The following is a 22,461-nucleotide window of genomic DNA, read 5'->3' on the forward strand; positions in this document are numbered from 1 at the left end:
ATGTGTATTCGGCATTGCTCGGGGAGTTATAAATGGTTTGGGGTACAGTTTTGATGTTGTGAATTCTAGTATAGGTATCTGACAACTCATTGCATTTAAAGTATTTGTTTACTTGATCATGTCTCGTCTTCCTCGGGGGTCTTCAACTTCATCAACCATTCACTTCCAAGTTAAACAATTCTCAATACACCCCTAGCTTCGTTCACCTCTTGAGCCTCATTTTACTACACATAATTATGTGATTCATGTCTTCTTTGGGCATCAATGACTTTTTCTATCATTCACTTTATGTGGTGTCATAAAATCCACATTTCTATCATACTTAGCTGTCCAATTCTGACCACCATTCCTGAGAAAAAGTCCAGTTATATCCAATTATGTCCTAAATCCTGTATCTAAATTTCGCTTATAAACAATTACTTAATGTTAAATAAGTGTTAATCTTAAGTGACCTACCAGGTAAGCATGGTACTGTATATTATCTCTCCATATATATAGTTATTCATAACATAGTTAATTTTAGAAATGCATTATAGGTATATTTGTACAGTGCCTTTGAGGTGATTTTGCACAAAAACTGCGCTTTATAAATCATTCAAAAATTATTATTATTAAAAAACTGCATTATGCCGACTTTAACTGTATCAGTGTATTCAGTGCAGAGATAATGATTAAAGTGTTTCTAGAGCGTACCCGACTTCTTTATTCTTCTGAAACCACTATCTAAACACTCCTTGCACTAATAAGAACAAACTTTCAAATTTTCAATCGGATAAATGGTGTAGGAACGCGTACGAGAAAAGCAAAGAAACGTTAATTTTTATATACATACGAGTACTAACTTGTAAAAATTTTGTCAGACTAACAAGGTATCTGCAATAAATATTGTTCATATCAAAAGTTGTGTTAATATTCATTCATATTATACAGTAATAATTACAGTTGAATCTTAAATGCAAAGAAAATGGGGAAATATTTTACAAAAAACAATCTTCCCTTATTTTCGTAGGCTGTAATTAAACGTGAATTAATATCTCCTATCCGGAAGTAGAAAAATATGGCGTCTCGGAAGGGAGTCAAGTGACGTCACTCCGGGAGATGATCGCTCTCTTCCGGTCCGTAATTAGAGGGAAAATATAAAAAAGAGCGGGAAAACTTAACGACAAGATGGCGAAGGAAAAAGATGGCTGCATGAAATGCTTTGTTTATTTTGATATTCTAAAATGTTCCACAATAATTATTGAAAAATATTTTTTTTTTTTATCTTCATTTCGTCTTTTTTCTGTTTTATAAAAATTTCGTTTCGCTGTAAAATTATTGTGTGTATCTCTTCTAAAAGTACCTTAATAATATTCTATTGTTCTACGAACTAATATTTAGACTTCACATTATTGAAAAGTACAAAATACTTCAAGACTTTTAGCTTCCGTAACACTTAAATAGAGTTCATTGAACATTTAAAAAACTTGTTTTTTTAGAAACCAAAACAAATTTCACCATGCGACATTTTAGTGTAATTCATCTCTCAACACCAATTTTAAAAGTAAAAATGACGAATGAATTAACAGGTTTCCTGATAAACTTTTAGTAATTGTGAATATATTATCTTGAAGTTTTGAACACGTGTTCATTAAAATCCGAATATTATCATCACAATATTTGTTTTTGTCTTCGCTATGTATGAACTCTATATTTAGTGTTATAATAGATCTGTATTGGGTAAGGCACACTGTAGGAATAATTTTAACAACATGAACATAATACTAAATTTCTTTTTTCAAGTTTGTCATATTAAGGCGCATTTGAAGTTAAATGACACTAAACTGCGCTATATAAATACTGTGTTATTATTATTATTATTATATATTAATTACCAAGGAAAATTGCATGATGTTAATAGATCAGGACGAAATGCAAAAATATTCGTATTTTTATGAACACGTGATTCTACATAGTATAAAAAAGTCTGTCTGTTTGTGCGCTTAGTTCTTCTGAAATATGCAACGGATTTTGTTAGAGTTTTCAATAACATTTAGATATATTCTTTCAAAAGGTTTATGTTTATAATACATGCATATTATACTTATAAAAAGTAGAGAAAAGTAGAGCAACGCCGGGTTTTAAAAGTTTATGAGGAAACCTGTAATTTCATTTGTAAGGACTGTAATCCTATTTTTAACCAGAATTATCTACTAATAATTTGAAGAGATTCTTAATAAATTAGCTATATTCATTATTCTCCTTTATGATCTCAGTATCGCCTAAGTTAAAGACCACTATAATCGGAACGTTGCTTGAAACGACTTTGGCCTTGTTTGGCGGCCAGATCGGAATGGCCAAGAACATCCCGACCTTCCTCTTTGCCATCTCCTTCCCTTCCCCAATCACTTCAGTCAATTGGGAATGGCATATCCCCACTGGCTCTAGACAATTGAGAGCAGCTGGGATACTTCCTAATTGCCCCGAAAATATATGAATTTACTCATAATTTTGATTTTCTTATAAAGCACATAAAAATTCAAATCTTCTTCTATTAAGTCATCAATTTATAGAGTTCAATCGTAGGTTCACATAAAAAAAATGAAATTGAAAAATCGGTCATCAATAACAATTTTCCTCTAATTCTAATTGCTTATTTTTTCCGATTTGCGAAAATACATCTAAAACTTTATCACTTAATTAAAACAAACGATAGAAAAATACTTCACTAACGACATTTTTCCACCATCATAAGTCACCTTACGAAATAAATTATATTTCGAAAAACAACGTTCCTAATTCAAATGACACATAGAATACTAGATTTAAAACCAAAAAAACATTTCGAATGGAAGATTACAAAAAAATGAGTGATTTTCTGGAAATTTTTGGGGTCGAGGAAGATCGTTAATAATTTTGAAGTCGGATGCCATTAAGCAGGAAAGCTTCAAAAGGCTCTTTTAAAAACGAAGTGTTTTCTTGCAGTTCTAGTCATAAATAATAACTGTCTTTAAGTTTTAAGAAACAGAAGATTTGCGTTAATAAAACAATTTAAAAATAAATAAATATCTTTTTTATTATTGAAGACAATATAAGCGATTTCTAAACGAAAATCTGAAACAGAAAAATTAGAAAAGGATACCGTCACATCTAGGACACGAACCAATGACCCTTCCCTTGCCGGGGTACGGCTCTACCACTGAGCTAATGGGACCCTATCCCCTTCGGTCACCTTTAACTGTATCATACTTCGAATAAGAACTACCAACATTGTCTTCATTTTTTCACCGCACATTTTTTATTGGCAACTATCTTTATCTATGACAAGGGTCCTGGGTTCGAGTCCTAGATGTGACCGTATCCTTTTCTGTTTCAGATTTTCGTTTAGAAATCGCTAATATTGTCTTCAATAATTAAATATTACAATTTGAGGTTTTACCACAGACATAGGAATTAATCATATGTCTATGGGTTTTACTCAATAAAGTTTTTGAATCTTAATAATTTTTGGTGCTTTTGTTAAGTTAGCTAGTGTGTTTTTAAATCTTTATTAAATTAACCAAACGTTTCTAAAACGTGTATTATTACACTGAGAAAAGCGAGAATTGCCGATTTATTAAAAATATTTTTAAATTATTTGTAATCCGGTTAAAACGGAAAATCAGGACGTTTCCTGATAAACTTTTAGTACATTCATAATGGTGACCGGATATCTCATCAAAATGACAATTCAACACACCTACAAAAAGTGAAATAAAGTCAAGAAAAGTGATGAAACAAAAACTAGGTGTCTATTTAACCTAGTTTTTTTTCATCACTTTTAATGACTCTATATCACTTTTTAAAGGTGTGTTGAATTTTCATTTTGATGAGATATCATGGAACTTTTCGTAATATATCGGAACACGTGTTCATGCACCTGCATCTTGCCTTCATAATATATAATAATGAAATGCGAAAATATTATATTTTTTATTTTTTAACACGTGTTCCGGCATCGCGATAATGCATTCCTCTTTTAGTAAAGGTTTAACAAGAAACCTTATCAATTAATTCATTAAGGGCCTGCAGTCCCATTTTAACACGATCATGAATAATTTGAAGAGATTCATAATAAATTAAAATATTTTTTATGGCTTCTATCAAATTAATGGGGTGCTTTTTTAAACCCTTATCAAAATGGTTATGATTTGAGATTTTCACGGTAAAAAGTACTATGGTGATTTATTTTTGGGGTATTATTCCGTGTTGCGCTACCTCCTTCTTTTAGCCATCTTTTCGGTCAATTTTACAGGGTCCATTACAATATCTATCCTGATGATGAGCACTGTAACGCTGGCCAAAACGTTGATTAAAGAAAGAGGTAGCGCAAGATGGCGTAATAGCCCAAAAATAAATCACTATAAAGTTTTAATTTTTTTTTAAATTTTTTAACCTCGTCTTAATTTGCAATAAAAAACTTAATGCATTCTATTCCCTAGAGTTAAAAAAAGTTGATACATTATTGAAATTCTAAATTAAATATGTTATTTTTTGAAGTTTTATTAAATAAATTAAATGTTTTTTTTAAACAATATATAAAATAATTTTAATGTTTGTTTTCAGGTCACGGCGGGGTGAACCAACTGGGCGGTGTATTCGTCAACGGGCGACCACTTCCCGATGTGGTTAGGCAGAGAATAGTAGAACTTGCCCATAATGGCGTGCGGCCTTGTGATATCTCCCGGCAACTCCGGGTGTCGCACGGATGTGTGTCTAAAATACTATCAAGGTAAGATGCTGTTACCTATGTCGTCATTGGGGATGCTGATTGGAGGGATCACTCCCACCGCGGTGCGAGAAGATTGGGAAAACCTCACCCATGAGCCAGGGCATCTCTGCTAAGTCACCAAATGCAGCGAACTACTTGGGGCGGCCTATGGCTGAAGTGTTGGTTATCCGATAAATGGTTCCCGGGGAGGCGGTACTCATACCCCCTCTTAAATGTATTTTGATGAATTTTTCAAATTCTCTGAAACAAAGTCCTTAAACTAAAATAATAGTTAACCACTAAAAACTCTCGAATTGTGGACTCTAGCATCGTGAAATTTCTATATGATATCTGTTCGCAAAATCATTTCGAACATATAATATTAAAATATCAACATTTCCGCTTAGCAACAATTTGAACAATTCATCAAATTTCAACGTTCATTTTCGGATTCTGTGAAAGTTCTATTCAAGTTCTGTTATTACATCATTATAGGCTAGTTGCTTGATAGATCTGAAATAATGACAGAACTTGAAAAAATCATTCACAGAACTTAAAAATTAACTTTTAAATTTGAAGAATCCGAAACAACCCGTCCTAAGTATATCCACGTTTTATGATTTTTTAAATTCTTTGTCTTGATTTTTTTAAAATTTTAATGGAGTTATTCTTGGAATGTAAAATTCTTAAACAGCAGACGATGGATAGTTACTGTTAGTGTTAATAAATTAATCAAAATGGTCGTTACTGTACCCATTCCCCAGCAGATAGTAGTTAAAAATGTGTTGCAATTTTCTTCTTCTAACCTGAACAGTGGGGTGATTACAAATAATTTTAACCAATCCAAACCTACAATAAAACTTTACTTCTCCATAATTTTATACAGGATAACTTTCAAAAAATAAACTTAACCGTCACATTAACGTTTATACCTTGTCAGTATTAATATGCATACAACGAAAAAGTAATTATTTCTGATTGATTTATTTAAACTTTTAGTTCGAAACACTAGACGTCATGTCAATAAGACAACTTTACGCCAAAACTGCTCTCCTACATCTAATCCATAATAATCTTCATATTACAAATCAACCGAAAGCCATAATAAAAACCAGGTCATCAACAAATAAAATACTGAACATTCCGATAACATATACCACACACGGACAAAGACACTTTCAATACTACGCAACCAAAATTTTTAACAGTATGCCCATTACTTTGAAACAATTAATGACTACAAATACATCTACAAACTTTCTCAAAAAACATATCGTAGCCTGGATAAAAAATCAAGATATTCACTTTATTCAAAAGATTATAATTCCAAACCAAACATAACCATAATATAATAAGTAACATTAAATATTATACACGTTCTTCAAGAATTATCCAAAAATACAAACACTCACATATAAATGTGTGTTTTAATGTTTCAATATATGTCTGTGAAAAAAAATTAACTTTCTACTACAACACATAAAACCTGTCACATTTAATCACAAACACGTTAACACCTCAGCACAGGTTCTTCTAGTGAGGTGTTCACGTAACATACAATATCACCCACACACAGTTTTACCTATATCAACCTATGTTCTTTATTTTATATATACATTTTTTCTGTACTTTTTTCTCTGTACTACAATATAAACCACTGTAATCATTTGTAAAATGTGTATTCAAGAATAGACATAAATAAATAAATAAATCTTAAGTAACTTAGGAACGGGTCTTCATGCACCTGCAGTTGCCTTAATAATATATGATGACGAAATTCAAAAATATAATGAGATAATACATTTTTTTTTAAATGTGAAACAACACAAGAGTCCCAACTGCTCCCAACCGTTAGGAGCGAGTGAGACTATGGCATCCCTAATTGGGATATATTGTGAGGCTGAAGGTAGTGGAGATGGGAAAGGAGATGTGGAAGAGGAATGTGGTAATGTGCCTGGCTATTATGGATATGGTTACCAAACACGGTCAAAGCCGTTTCAATTCTGAATGGTGGTCTTACACCAGGGCGATACTGAGATTATCTTCCACTCTGCGAAACCTTCTGCAAATAGACATTTTTTTTTAATTAATAAATTTTGAAATAACACAAATTAATTAAATAAAATTAACTTTACTTTTCATTGAAATTTTGCGCTCTTGGCGTTCGAAATAAGACGAAAATTACAGTCTACATCTGATTTCGAAAAACTCTGTGTAAAGCACGGGCAACCCCGGATACTTCTCCTAGAATGATACTAAAGAGGAACACAGGTATATGGCCGTGTTTCGTGACCCAAAAGCCTTGATTCTGAATATGATTGTCACTATGGAGACACCTACTCAGAATTACCACTATTACTAAATCTTAAATTTTTGTTAACCTTTCTTCTCTTCACACTTTCTTCGACTCAACAATATAACCCGGAGTGCCATATCCTCAGTGGTTCCGGGAAATTGGGACTCTTGTAAATTTAAACAAAAAAAAGGAACAGATTTTTTCTTATCACAGTGTACCATAGTGTACAGTGTTCACTCGATTAGACGAAGATAAGGAAATAAGTAATTTAGCGATTTAAAAAAAGAATTATGTATAGCGTACATTAGTTCCCGTTATGGCCGGCAGATGTATCCGGCGTCGCTTCAGCGCACGCGCCGTCACGCGCCGGAAACTCCGAGCCCGCCATCTTTTCTTTTCAAAATTTCAAAATAAGAATGGAACAGTAATTATAACTAGCAGTTAAAAACCCGCTCCGCGGGTTTTTAACTGCTAGGCCCTGCGGGCGGCTCTCACTTGGGCTTCGCCCATTTTAAGTGATATTAACAACAGTTACATTTAATAGATAGATATTAGAACATTCACAGAGAGAGGGTGAGTATATATATTGTTAAAACACGGAACAGGAAGGAGTTAATTAATAATTACATTCTAAATTTACGCATAATAAGAATGACAGTTGTTTGAATAAATGAAATTTTACGTATTTGTGATGGATTATTTCAAATGAAACACTATTATTGACTACATGTCTACAACTGATATTAACTGTTATCGTACCTAATATAATTAGCTCATATGAGACTTGCAGTGCTTAAATATCTGTTACAACCGTCAATGTCTATAAGTTGAATCAATATCGTTTAGTTTGTCACAATTAAAGATAGTTTTAACAAAGTTGACTTAAATAATACATTATTACATATTGATTAATTGTACCCGTGTTTATGAATAAAAGGAGGGTAATTGTGCGATGACATTAGCAGTCGGTTAAATTAAAAGGTGTTAATTTTACTCCAACTGGTGGTAATTCTTTACCTACAACTGTTACTGTATCTAATAAAGTTTAAAGCTAGATTATATATACACCTTCATCAGGAGAGTAAAAATCTATATATATATATTTTTTTTTTTTTTTACAGTTTGACACACTTAACTTTATTTGCAGTTGGTGAGGTCGCTAGTGTAGATTTTTTTTTTTTTTTTTTTTAGTTTTTTTTATTAGTAAAAAAAAGATACACGAATTACATAATATAACAATTACATAATATAATTACACAATATAGTAGGTTATTAATTACATAATATAAGTATTCGATGTACCCCCATAAATAAGCAGGGCTTGTGTGTATGATATAAAGGTAGATTATAACAATATAGCGCCCCTGAGGTGATATCTCACAAAAGCGGCGCTTTTTTTTTTTTTTTTTTTTTTACAGTATTACCGCACAAGAGTCCCAACTGCTCCCGTCTGGAGCCAGTGAGACTATGGCATCCCCAATTGGGGTATGTTGTGAGGCTGAGGGTATTGGGGAGGGGAGGGAGATGGGGAAGAGGAAGGTGGGGAAGTACCTGGCTATTCAGATCTGGTCACCAAACACGGCTAAAGCCATTTCAAGCAACGTTTCAATTCTGAATGGTGGTCTTACACCAGGGCGATACTGAGAGTATCTTCCACTCTGGAACGTGCCGCAAATATACTATATATTATTTTAAATTAATTAATTGTGAAATAACACAAATTAATCAAATAAAATTTATTTGCGCACGCCGGGTTCGAACCCGCGACCTTCGGATCTGTAGTCAAAAGCGTATACCACTAGACCACGCCGGCCGTCACCACTAGACCACGCCGGCCGTCTATGCAAATTGTCCAATAAATAAATAAATATAATGTTTACATTTTATTGTGTATACACCGAAGTCAAAAATTAAATATAGATTGCAATTGGGAAAGAAGAAGTGGAAGGAGGGGGGAGGAGTAAGAGTAGGCTGGGTTTATAATAATTAGGAATTACAATATCGTTAGACGGGAAAGACCAGTTGAGTGGGAAAATATTTAAAAGAGAGTTTATAAAAAAATTCTTGTTAATTATATCTGCTTTTATATTAATATGTTTCCTCATTTCTAAAATTTCAAAATTATTTATAGTGAAGTATTTTAAGACCTGAAAAAAACAAATAGCATGTAACCATAAAACAATATATTCATAAGACAAATAGCATTTAATAACGGTTATTCTAATAAATTGATAGTTGAAATGCTAAATAAAAAAATTAAACACATTCTGTTCAAACGGTCTTTCTAAAGATAGAAATAAACAATGGCGTAGAATTCTGTTTGTGGATAACGATACTTCTAAAATTATATATATAAACAATCCTGGTACCATTCAACTGGCGTTTTACACTAATAACAATGAAGAAATATATTCTTAATAATAATGATAGCAAAATTCAAACAAAAAAAAACAGGAGTTTAAAAACTCAATTGAGATGATTGTAATTTCTTTTACAAAGGTAGAACCAATAGAAACTTTGAAGTCAGAACTAAAGAATATCGCAGGGCTATAAATGGAAATAGTGAATCTGAGTTTGCAAATAATCTTTTAAATAATGATCACACTTTCGATAAAAATTCAGGTCTTAAAATACTTCACTCAGGATATAAAGCATCGCAAATAAATAATTTTGAAATTTTAGAAATTAGAAAACATGCCAATATAAAATCAGATATAATTAATAAGAAAAAAAAATATAAAAAATAATGATAAATGCCATTACAAAGTGATAAGCTTCCAGAAGAAATCTTCTTATAAAACGCTTGTTAATGGTAAGTAGTCAAGTATTGTTAGCTGCATATTTAAATATTCGCGCCAGGCATTTGGTTCGTTTTTAAACCGCCAGAGGTGCGCTCTGTCGGCCATCTTGAAGAAACGCGTGAATTTTTATAAACGTCAAACATAATCACGTAACTGTGGAGAATTTTCATTGTAATGTAATTAATCCAATGGATTATGAACTTTCTAAAACATATTTTCTTCGATATTATCCAAAAATTATATGAGCAGAAACGATGCTTATGAAGAAATCTCGTATTATTATGAGGCGATCCTATTTTAGTATGGAATCGTGTCTTAATATTCAAGTTACCCGAAACAGACAATTTAAATTTGACCAATCAGAGGGCCTACACCGTCCAGACGCTGGGACAATAATACTATCAGATTATTGTCTGTTTGAAAAAGACTGTGATTTTCGCGCCTCTCGTTTTGTTTAAGGCATTATTAAACGATATAATTTCCCTGTGCTTGGGTCCGAGTCACATTTTAAAAATTGGAATTTTCGCACCTGACAATTTATTTTTAAAATATTTAAAAACATATTTTATTTTACTAGACGATGATTTTTTGTCCCCGACCTCTACCATTCTCTTCCGCATCGTATATTCTTATTACACCTCGTTCTGGGTGCATGACGTACGCCTTATTTAACCATTTGACATACCATGATTCGTGTATGATTGTTATTTTAGAAAAAATCAAATAAGCCGACTTTAAGCCGTGTCTTATTCCAGTGCAGAGATGATGCTAAAGTCTTCCTCGAGAGTCACCGACTTCTTCTAACATTCAAACTACGCTCTAAACAGTCCTGGCACTAATAAGAACAATCTTTGAAACTCTCAGCGAAATCAGTTAATTAGTTTTGGAGTAGTTTGTAGATACATTCTTGAAAATTCAGATATTATTTTCTGTTAAAATATCATTTTATTTTATTTGGAATATCAACAGTTTACATTAATAAAAGCATAATAATAATTGAGTTACAATAATTAAACCATTTACAGGTTTCCACATAGGTATTATATACAAGTTTTTTATTATGTTTGTAATTATGTTTGGTGTAATATTGTGACAATTATAATTGCTGAATGTACTGTAGCCTGAGCCCAAATAAGTATTTGCTGGTTGAACTCCTTTATACAATATACAATTTACTTATCGTATACTAATACCTACCTGTGTTGTGCCTACTTATATCTTTCATGCTCAGCTTATTATTTTATTTACTATGTTATACTTCTTATGATGCTATATACTTGTTATAATTCTCCTGTATGATTTTCCTCGCATGTAAAAGCCGTCAAGGCGTCAACAAACAAATAAATAAATTTTGTCATTTAAAAAAAAAAAAATAAATAAAATAAAGTATAGTGATTCCGAGATATTTACTAAGGAAAATTACATTTCAAGAGACAAGTTATTTAGGGGTTAATATGTAGGGGGTAGGATTGGGGGGGATCGGTTAGGTTGAGGTATAGTAAAAGAAAAGGAAGAGAAAAAAAGGAAGTTAATAGAGTGGTGGTTGTATTGGAAGGTATCTGTAGTTAATGTTATTGTAAGGTATCGAGAGAGTGTCTGTGGGATTTTAAGGAGTGTGGTGCAGATTTAAATATGTCAAATTGTGAATACCGTGTGTTAAAAGTGTTGGACGCACGATAGATGAAAGAATTCTGCTTAGAATTAGTGTTGCATCGAGGGATTATAGATATTATCATATTATAGATAGGTTCTTTATCAATTTACTTATTTACATTAGCTCTACACAGGAGGCCTTGATGAAAATAATTTCCCTCTGGGCCTATGTCATCTTAGGAAATGGTGTGTTGACGGGTTTTTTTTTAAGAAAAGGGTAAGATCTAGGATGGAAAAAGTTATGAATGATGGGTTGGAATCTGAGACTACTGCGGTGCAAGGGGAGAGTCTAGAGAGGTAAGATCTAAATAATCCTCACCTTATGTACCCAGGCACCCCTGCTACCTCACAAAACGTAACCAACTACATGAGATGACCTATGACAGAGGTATTGGTTATCCAATGAATGGTTGTGATGATGACATGATGAAAATTTCTCAGTTTTCATCCTATGATTGTCTAACTAACTAACTAACCATCACGCTGTTTCCCCGCAGGGATTGGCAGAGAAGAACCGAGGAGACCGTCAAACAACTCGGTCTTGGCACACACTTCTTGCCTCATTCACATTCATTCATCGTCTCATACATACTCTTCTATTATTCAACTCTTGGCATGTCCCAATTCGAGTATCTAATTTACTTGATCATGCACCACTTTGTTCCTATCCTCAAAAAACGGTCATTTTTGCATTTTGCGTTTAGTGGGTATCTTCACGTTTCTTCAGATAACATTTGCAATGTAATTGACTTGGTCTGCTTTGAATTGCTTCGAAATTTGGCTAATTTGATTATGCGTTCCGTATTTTCTTTGGTAAATCGATTTAAAATATTCCTCTGATAGTGCTGCCAATGGGTATTCCTGCTTTTTTACATTTTCATAGCGCGACCGATCTATATTTTTCAAATCAACAAGATTTTTAACAAAACTGGGCGTCGGGAAGTTTAAACATCAGCCACTAATTACGGCCGTATACGCTGTTCGATTATGTGTAACGTTTTCTACTAACCTGTTCTTATTCCTCCGTATTATATATTAAGAGTTAAACGGATCAACTTGTATTATTGAACAATAGATCTACACTCTTTCTCTTAACATTTTAACATACTTTTCTTATTTTCTTTCAAAGTGCATTTCATTTAACAAATCACAACTTTTTCATAATAAAAAAACCACTTATAATTATCAATTATTACTTACATAAAAACAGATTTCTTCAATAGAGATAAAATGATTGCAAAATGAACTGTTTAATGTTTTAAATAATATTTGCTTTCTTTTACGAACTATCGTATTCAGGAAATGAGCAAATGAAAATGATCTAATAATAATGATAGCAAGTAGAAACAATACTCAACGTTTTAATGAAGTTAAGTAACATTCTAAAAATTCACAGTTGGATAGGCAACCGTATTAATAACACATAAAATATGTGAGTGCATTAATTAAATTTGCATATTATAACGAATTAATTTAACTGTTGTGGTAGGAATTTTTAAAAAGCAGTAGGTACCTGCTCTTAACCCTTTCATCCCCAGTGTTAATTCAAATTAACATGAACTTTGTGAATTTTTTTACCGTAACTGTAGCGATTTAGAAAAGCCATTATTTCGTTTTCTTATAGTTTCTAGTCTTTTCTGTGGCGTCGTTTTTTTCCGCTTGGTTGAATTCCTTATTCCCGCCACAACAACGATAAATATTTTGACATCTGCTGATTGTGAGTTTCATGGAATTTTTGCCGTCATTGATTACTTAATTTAAGGTGAGATATCAATATTTTATACTCGAATTACAAATATTTTAACACATAAAGATGTGTTCTATAATAATAACATCAGTTTAATTCACTGTTCACAGTCATTTGCCAGAATATTGTAAATGAATTTCAATGTTCATTCAAATTAACACTGGTAGTGACGGACATGTTTTCGACTAGTATGGCGAATTTTTAAAGATATATTATCCTAGATTATTTCTCTATTTATGAATGAATTTTAATTAAAATGTTATTTGTTTGTACCTTAGAGATTATCACTATATTGTCAATGTGCATTTTTGACATGGAAAAGTTATTTGTATTAATTTTGTGTTATGTTTATTTTACGTCACTATTAAAAAAATCCCCTCTGACGCCCAATGTTAATCCAAATTAACATAGAAAATTTTCTAAAAAAAAAAAAAATAAATGCCAAAAATTTTCAAATAATTTTCTGTGTATTTTCAAGCATTACATATTTAATATGCGTGGAAACAATACTGCGGGTGTGAAAGGGTTAACTGCTGTAAATATATTTTTTTAAATGGTTGGGCTGAAGATTGAACCTCCCCAGGGAATGGAATCAACCGCGATAACAATCGAGTCAAATCTTGGTTGGGTAACAATAAAAATTAAAATATAAAATCGATTTTTACATAGTTTTAACAAAAACAAATGTGAAAATAACAAAATTAAATATTAAAAGGATTGTAGCCAGTTCCACGTTTGTTTTTTGTATTCTGTAAGATTAGATGTTTTGTATTTTGTCGGAAGTGAATTGTATAGTTTTATAGCCTGGAATCTGTAGTGTTTTTGTCCAAATGATGTGTTGGTATTAGTAGTTGGTGTGCATGTCTTGTTCTAGTATAGGTATGCTGTCCTTGTTCTATCGGTATTACAATGGAAGATGCTCTGAGGAACTAGCGTCAATGATCCCTTCGGCACCGGTGCGTAGTCGGGATACACGCCAAACGCGCGCCCAACATTTGTACACTGTTGACATTTGTCACATGAGAACGGGTCGCTTCTACGATTCGTTCTTAAGTTCAACAGCTCGGCTGTGGAACGAACTGCTGGCCTCTGGGTTTCCTCCCTTTCCTCCTTTTCCTCCCAAAGATGACATAGGCCCTGAGGGAAATTATTTTCTTCAGGGCCTCCTGTGTGGAGTTAATATAAAAAATAAAATAAAAAAGTATTGCGAGAAATTTTTAAAGATTCAAATGTGTTTAGGTTCTTGTAAAAGAAAGATAGTATTTGCCACCGAAAGTTGATGGTTGGCATTGTCATCGACAGCGATGTATATCCGAGTTGGGTACAAAACTACGTGTATAATGCTACACAAGCCTAGTATATCAGTGAAAAATAGAGCGATAAGCTTCTAGGCCCATTTTCGCAAGGTAAGGTTCATTTTAAGCGCCAGAGAAACCGAAGTTGATCAGTAACAGGTGTCCTAAAATGAGCGATAAACTCTCTGTGCCCTTCGTGGGGAAAGGAAAGAAACGATAAAGAGGTATTTTATGAAGTAGGTACCGGGTTATACAGACCTTGCATATAAATATATATTTATTCGTACTTATTTAAATACTTAGATAGAAAAAAATAAATAATAGCGTTGATAATATTTTGTTAAATTTTATTTTTTATCTTCCAAAAGGCTATTTTATACTTATGAGAGATAAGGATCTAAAGTCACTTTTTATTTTAAGTTCAAAAATGGTTATTTTTGTTCCTAATACTTGATCTTCATTGTTGTTATTATTTAAATTTAAATTTACGAATCTTTTGCGCGGTTTTATTTCGATAACTGTATAATAATGACTAGCCATTTAATAAATAAAGATTCGAAATTTTAACATTAGAAATTCATATATCATACGGCATATATTCTGTTCTAGTAATTTGTAATTTCTATCACCTAAGAAATTCTAAAAAAATGTACTATTGGATTCATATGTCTTATACTGATTTATAAATGTGGAATTTCTAACTATACAATTGTAAATGTTCTCCAAAATGCCCTGGAAAGAATCTCAGACTTGTGATGTCCCGAAAGAAACCATTCATCTGTTCTGAATGCAATTACTAATGTTATCCGAATTGACCCTGGTAATAAATTACATCTTTGCGATTCTTTCAAGGATAAAGAAACCATCCTGTCACTTCGAATGCAATCAACAATGTTCTCAAAATTTGTTTTGACAGCATCGCCATTCCATTGTAAGAATATTATGTACTGAATACACAATTTGGCTGTCCTGAAACGGGAATCCTTCCCAGTTGGACAGACAAAGGTTCATTTTGTTTTGTATTGTTTGTAATTTATATATATAAAATAAATAAATAAATAGCGATCATCTACCTGGGCGATAGGCAGGCACTGAGAATACCAACCAATACATGCGTAAATTGCACATGACTGGCTTTATTAGGTATACTGATAAGTATAGTAACTAGTAACTACCTATTTAGATGAAGGTAGATAACCGCCATGTTTATACCTACCTATATAACTTCAGTGCCGCGTGTTCAGAAAGCGCGACTGCCAATGTAAAACTACTACCTAGGCGGGTACGTACACCAATTAAATATGCCTCTTTAAAGTTGTAGGAATTTTCTTTCGCTTGAAGAAAATGTCACGAAAATTTTCAATCATTAATCTATTATATATTATTTTTTAACAATAAATGCGAAGTTTTGTAGGACTTCTCGTTGTGATAGTTGACATAAAATTAGATAAGAATACGTTTTTAAAGTAAATTTTGAATGATTAATTTTTGTTATTTCACAATTCATTCATTAAAAAATATGGTTCCATGGTAACTCAACACACTTTTAAAAAGTGATATAAAGTCATTAGAAACGATGAAAAAATTTTTTTTGAACAAACCTAACCTAACCTAACCTACTTAACCCAGTTAATAAAGTTTTTGTTTCATCACTTTCCATGACTTTTATATAACTTTTTAAAGATGTGAAGAATTATCATTGTGATGATTTATCCGGTCACCAAAAAATATATACACGCTTACAGTACTATGCCCGGACTTAACACAAAGTTTTTTAAAAAAATCAGATGCTGTCATTAATTTCCTTCTTATTTTGAACGTCAAGTGTGCAAAATTTCATCAAGAAGTATCAAACATCTGCTTTAAGGTATGTTTTGAAATTTTCACGGCCAAAAGTATTATAGTGATTTGTTTTTAGGGTATTATGCCGGGTTTCACTACCTCCTTCTTTAGTCAACGTTTCACATTACACATTTGCACTGATGATGGACACTGTAATGCTGTTCGAAACGTTGGCTAAAGAAGGAGGTAGCGCAACACGGCATAGTACCTCAAAAAACAAATCACTATAATATCTGCTTTAAGGGGTTGTAAAATAGGTGGAGGTGGATCACCTTCAAAAATAGTTTTTAGTTTTTGGATACGTTCATAAATATTCCATTAATTTGGATTTTATGAAGTGTGAATACACACAAATTCTCCAATATTGTGAGAAATATAACAGAAGACTGAAGGGATGAAAAATATCAATAAACCTTTGAAAAGTATTAAAATAATGGCTTTTTCATACTTTTACAATTTACTTCTAACCCCCGATATCGCAACTTGAATAACAGATGCATTAGGTATATTTATTTGCCGCCATCGGTGCTTTCTATACAAATTGAACACAGATTTAAGGAATGCATTTTATGACCCTTTGCAGCCTTTCAATTGACATAAATCTACCCTAATATACAATAATCTATTGTGGAACGAAAAAACGACAAAACCAAAACTTTTAACCTTTTCAGAATAAACAAATTAAGTTTTATTTACTTATTAATTTTATTTTTACCATTTTTACATCCAAGTTTACAAATGTCTAATTTATTATAACTTACATACATGTATGTCCAACAGATGGCGCTGTTATTAAAGAAAAACCTGCTTTTACCTGTCACAGGTGTCATATATATATAATATAGGTAGCTTCTACAATCCAGCTTGAATTTATCAATTGTTGCAAACTTTATGGTTTCTGGCATCGCATTATAACATTGCATTCCTTTGTATCCTTGCTGTGGTAAAAGGTTGTTTATTATTTTTGTGAATTGAACGCGATGATCATCGCGTTCAATTCACAAAAATACTGTCAGAATATTTGTAATATATTTAGATAAAGGAGCGTGTCACTTGTGGCGGGCGTGCGGAGTGGATTTGATGTTTAATACAAATCTACAGTTTTATTCCGATATTTATTAAAGTATCATATTAAGGGTAGATCCCTACTCTATCGCTTGTCTGAATTATTATCTACGCAATCAGTTCCAATTTTTAAAATGACACTTAAATTCAAAGCAATATTTTCACTCGGGAATAAAGCACATCACAGACAACTGAAATCGGTACGTTTGATTATACCAACATATATAGTTTATTTTGTCTCTTAAAATGTAATAAATGTGGATTATCCCCTACAGTAACTTTATATACGATATTGCGAATAAAAAACGAAAGGGTGAGTACCGTAATATGGGGTGACTTTTGAATTGGGGGGTGACTTTGATCTTTTTTTTAAGTAGGATAAACATTCCCGGGTTACGAGTAACCAGAAATTATTTGTATAATCTCCTACTACCACCAAAGAAAGCGGAAAATACTAAGATACCCCCCAGAAATTAATATTTTTCGGGCAACTTGGATAAATTGACGCTTCGAATGATTATGTAATATATACGTGATTGCCGCCAAGTTGATAGATTACATTGTCATCGACAACGATTCAATCTGCCGAGTTTCAGTTCGATCAACAATATTTATCTCTTTTGCATTAATTCGTTCCTTCATTCCCGAAAACAAAAGCGAAATAAAAAAATAAATGCGCATATGTTTTACTTTTCCGATTTTATGTCCGAGTTAAATCTTCCCCATAGGAAAAACTAAACCCTTCCACGCACTTTTCCACAAATGATCATCTAGTCAATCTACAATATGCAAGTGTATTATATAAGCAAAATAAATACAAAACAATACAAGAACAACACATCAACTCACCAGAGATCAAATGGGAAAACAATTCGCCGACTCCAGATATTTTCATATCAGAGGGTTCGGCTCGGTAGAACTCCTAACAGGGCCTATAAATCCTACTGATCCCTCAGCATAAATATTTAAAAAATCTTTCGTTATCCTACATGTATTCAAAATTACTGATTTTTGCATTTTTATATATAAATTTTTTTGATAGATCTACTACGCCTAAATCTTTAATGAGAGAGCTAGGTATAATGCCAGTAGCCGAAATAACAAATGGTAATATTTTTATAGTCTGAGAATGCTAAATTCTCTTTATCTCATTTCCTAAATCTGTGTATTTTCTTATTTTTTCATTAACAGATTTTTAATATTACAGGAATTTGGAATAGCGACATCAATGTCATAAGTTATTTTGTTTTTATTTTTATTTTGATAAATGTTATTATCAATTAATATTCGATTATAGTGACTATACCAATGCCTATCGATACATAAATATTTAAATTAAATATTTCTTTTCAAAAAAAGTTGTTAGTTGCTAGCTTAGTTAACGTTGTAATAAGGTCATAAAAATGATAAATATATAACTCTCAGAATAAACTTTGATCATAATGTTTTTTTTTGCTCCCCAAACACACATAATTTTATTTAAACATATATTCCGATATTTTAAACATGTGCAATAAATATGACATCAAATTTACCAACACAAATGATTTTATAAAAAAATTATTTAGTTTTAAAATTGATCAAGCTTTGAAGTTACCCCATTTTACGGTAACTAGTTATTTGTATGGCCATTACTTTTACGTCTTTTTTATACAGTAAAAATCATATTTTGTTTGGTATTTGATGCACCGTAAATAATAAGTTATGGTCATTGACTGCAAAATAACCCCATCATAACAATATATAAACCAGGGTCTATCAAATAGCCAACAAATTTTATTAAAGGGGTTATTATTTGATATAGTTGCTTTATTCAATGCTATATTATTGATTATTTCTCTAAATAAAGACAATCATTCCCGACAATATTTGAAAAACTCTTACCACGACCATTATAAGCGGATAATGTTGTTTGTGAAATGATAAAGAACTTAGCCAGTAGAAAAATTATACCCAAGACGCGACGCCTGGTTGGGTTGAGAACCAAACGCACATGTCAACTGAACTAACTGATAACTGTTTATTGAAGGGTATAAATTTAATAACTATTTAAGTGGATGATAACCCAGAGTTAGTGATCAAAAATGTTACTTAAATAATCCAGTTCATCTCTAAACACTGCATTTACATAATTTAGTTGATTGCTAACATAGTTTTTACATAAATCAGTCGATCATTTATACAGTATTTACATCATTCAGTCGATCACTAACACATTAGTTAGATCATTCGGTCGATCACTAACACATAACTTACATAATTCAGTCGATTGCTAACATAGTTTTTACATAATTCAGTCGAACACTAACACATTGCTAATATGATTCAGTCGATCACTAACACATTACTCACATAATTCAGTCGATTGCTAGCATAGTATTTACACAATTCAGTCAATCACTAACAAAGTATTTACATAATTCTGTCGATCACTATGTTTTTTTTTAATATCGATGGTAAGGAGATGGCCTGCGCAGCTTATATAAGCACTTAGGACATAGATACATAATTCAGTCGATCACTGACACAGTTTTTACATAATTCAGTCGATCACTTACACAATATTACATAATTCAGTCAGTCTCTAACACAGTATTTACATAATTCAGTCGATCACTAACACAGTATTTACATAATTCAGTCGATTGCTAACACAGTATATTGATTGGAAAGCCCGAATATACCATTATATTGACATTTGATTTCATGTACATTATTTTAGCTTTTGGATTGCTTCATTATTTATTTGCTAATTGGGAAGCAACAATTCACGTCAATTAATTAGAGAACTGCCAATTTGTAAATATAATCTAATAAAGTACATGAAGAGGTTCAATAACTTTTCAGCATTTCAATTAATGTATTAGTAGTTTCTTAAAACAATTTTATAGATTAGCTGCAGAAAATGTTAATAGTTTGAAGGAATATCCATTCAGGCGTGATGGAAAAAAATCCTAACACTCTCACTACTACCTACAATATCTGAATACATGGAGAGTTGAACACCAAGTTGTGGAACTAGGTGACGAGGCCAAATACCATTAACATCCCTTGTGAACTTTATTAAAGAGATTGGGCTACTGTTTTTGAAATAAGATTAAACAAAAGGTGATGGCACAACAGTCCGCACAATGTAAATACTGTGTTAGTGATCGAGTGAATAATGTAAATACCGTGTTGGTGCTCGACTAAATTATGTAAATACTATGTTAGAGATTGTCTAAATTCTGTAAATACTGTGTTAGTGATCGACTGAATTATGTAAATACCGTGTTGGTGTTCGACTGAATTATGTAAATACTATGTTAAAGATTGACTGAATTATGTAAATACTGTGTTGGTGTTTGACTGAATTATGTAAATACTATGTTAAAGATTGACTGAATTATGTAAATACTGTGTTAGTGATCGACTGAATTATGTAAATACCGTGTTGGTGTTCGACTGAATTATGTAAATACTATGTTAAAGATTGACTGAATTATGTAAATACTGTGTTAGTGATCGACTGAATTATGTACATACTTTGTTAGAGATTGACTGAATTAATTATGTATATACGGTGTAAGTAATCGTGTTATGTATGTATATATGTCCTAGTGCTTATATTAGCTGTGCAGGCCATCTCCTTACCATCGATATTAAAAAACCATAACAGATTATTTTATAATTTTATTTGACGCAAAAGAATAGATTTTTCTCATCTAGGTAAATAAAATTTATTGAAAATGATTCAATCTCTTGCACAAAAGATACAATTACCTGTAATCTCACCACTTCAACAGTTATAAAGCCTTTTTTACCTGTTGCAAGTTTCAACGAAAGGTTCTCACGTCGGAAAAACAGCCTTCCCGTTTGTCCGGAAGTGATTTACAGTCAAAGAAAATAGAAAACTATTTTGTCAAATAAGTCAAATTAGAGTTTGTTACAGTTTCGGTGGGCACTGCGCGGCGTGGGCTCGAACATAAAAACGTTAGGTCCCAAAGTGGGATCGACAACAGTTGGCCCGTGAAACTAAAAAGTCGAGATACAATGTAGGCCTACTTATCACTATATATTTTTTTTTAAATCATAACATGAAATCAGATATTATTTTACCGGTGAGCTCTGGCATCAATAGATTTGTTTAACCTTTGCTGTCTAGAATTTTAGGTCAATGCAACAGTTCTTTTGAATTTTCTCATTTGCAATATGGTACATGTATATACGGTATGTAAGATACATATGTAATATACAGTTTTATTAACTCAATGACAACCCTGGGGAACTTTATTAAAGGGACTGGGTTGTTGTTAAAGGATTGAGGTAAAAAGGGAGATAGCACAATGGGCCTATGGCCTAAGTGCTCACGGGAACTAAAAGTAAACCGTCTCCGCCCTTAAAAAAATAAAAAATGTGAGAAGCAGAGATTATAGTTGTCGACCCCTGAGTTATACGAAAAAATCTGAACAAAAAACACGTAACGAACAAAATGGGTGATCGGTAGGAAATGACTTGCGAGATTTGTTGTTTGAACAATTTTATGAATGGGTATCACTTAACTTAACTATAAATGAGAAGCCGAAGTACCTAAGTTATACCTTACTGTTATTATGAACGCCGCTTTACAATTATTATTTTTATTTGGTTTCGGTTATCTAACGCGTTTATATGCGTGACGTGAATTGATATTTGATTAATTTTGGCGATATTAAGGCGGTTTAACGCCCCGTAGTAAGTGTTCAAAGATGGGAGATATATAAAGGGAGATATGTTAATACGAATGTTAGAGATAGCGTGATAATATTTAATAAAACACGACTCGTTTGAAATACAGCAAAACTCTCTCGACAAATGCTTTAGTTGCATTTAAAGATACACTGTGATTTTTTTCATCCCTATAACATATTAAATAACAGAATAAAACGTATTTTAAATAATTTTTGGAGATGACTGCGATTTTTTCGTATCGAGGAAATTTCATATAATTAATGTTTTGGCATAACAAATTTATGGATATTATCTTTGAAATTAACATATATATTTTGGAACTT

The 22,461-nt window shown here is 32.0% G+C and overlaps 1 protein-coding gene across 1 annotated transcript in view; it reads left to right on the forward strand.

Annotated features, from left to right (window-relative positions):
• Nucleotides 1-22,461, forward strand: part of LOC149409923 (uncharacterized) — a 135,617-nt gene that overhangs the window by 52,991 nt on the left and 60,165 nt on the right. Inside the window, exon 3 of the mRNA XM_089649103.1 lies at nucleotides 4,585-4,750. Within this exon, the coding sequence (XP_089505229.1) occupies nucleotides 4,585-4,750 (166 nt within the window). The remainder of the gene's footprint in view (nucleotides 1-4,584; nucleotides 4,751-22,461) is intronic.

This window comes from Hesperophylax consimilis, chromosome 29 (genome assembly GCF_061612785.1).
Source record: "Hesperophylax consimilis isolate HC1 chromosome 29, BYU_Hcon_1.0, whole genome shotgun sequence".
In the NCBI taxonomy this organism is placed as follows: domain Eukaryota; kingdom Metazoa; phylum Arthropoda; class Insecta; order Trichoptera; family Limnephilidae; genus Hesperophylax; species Hesperophylax consimilis.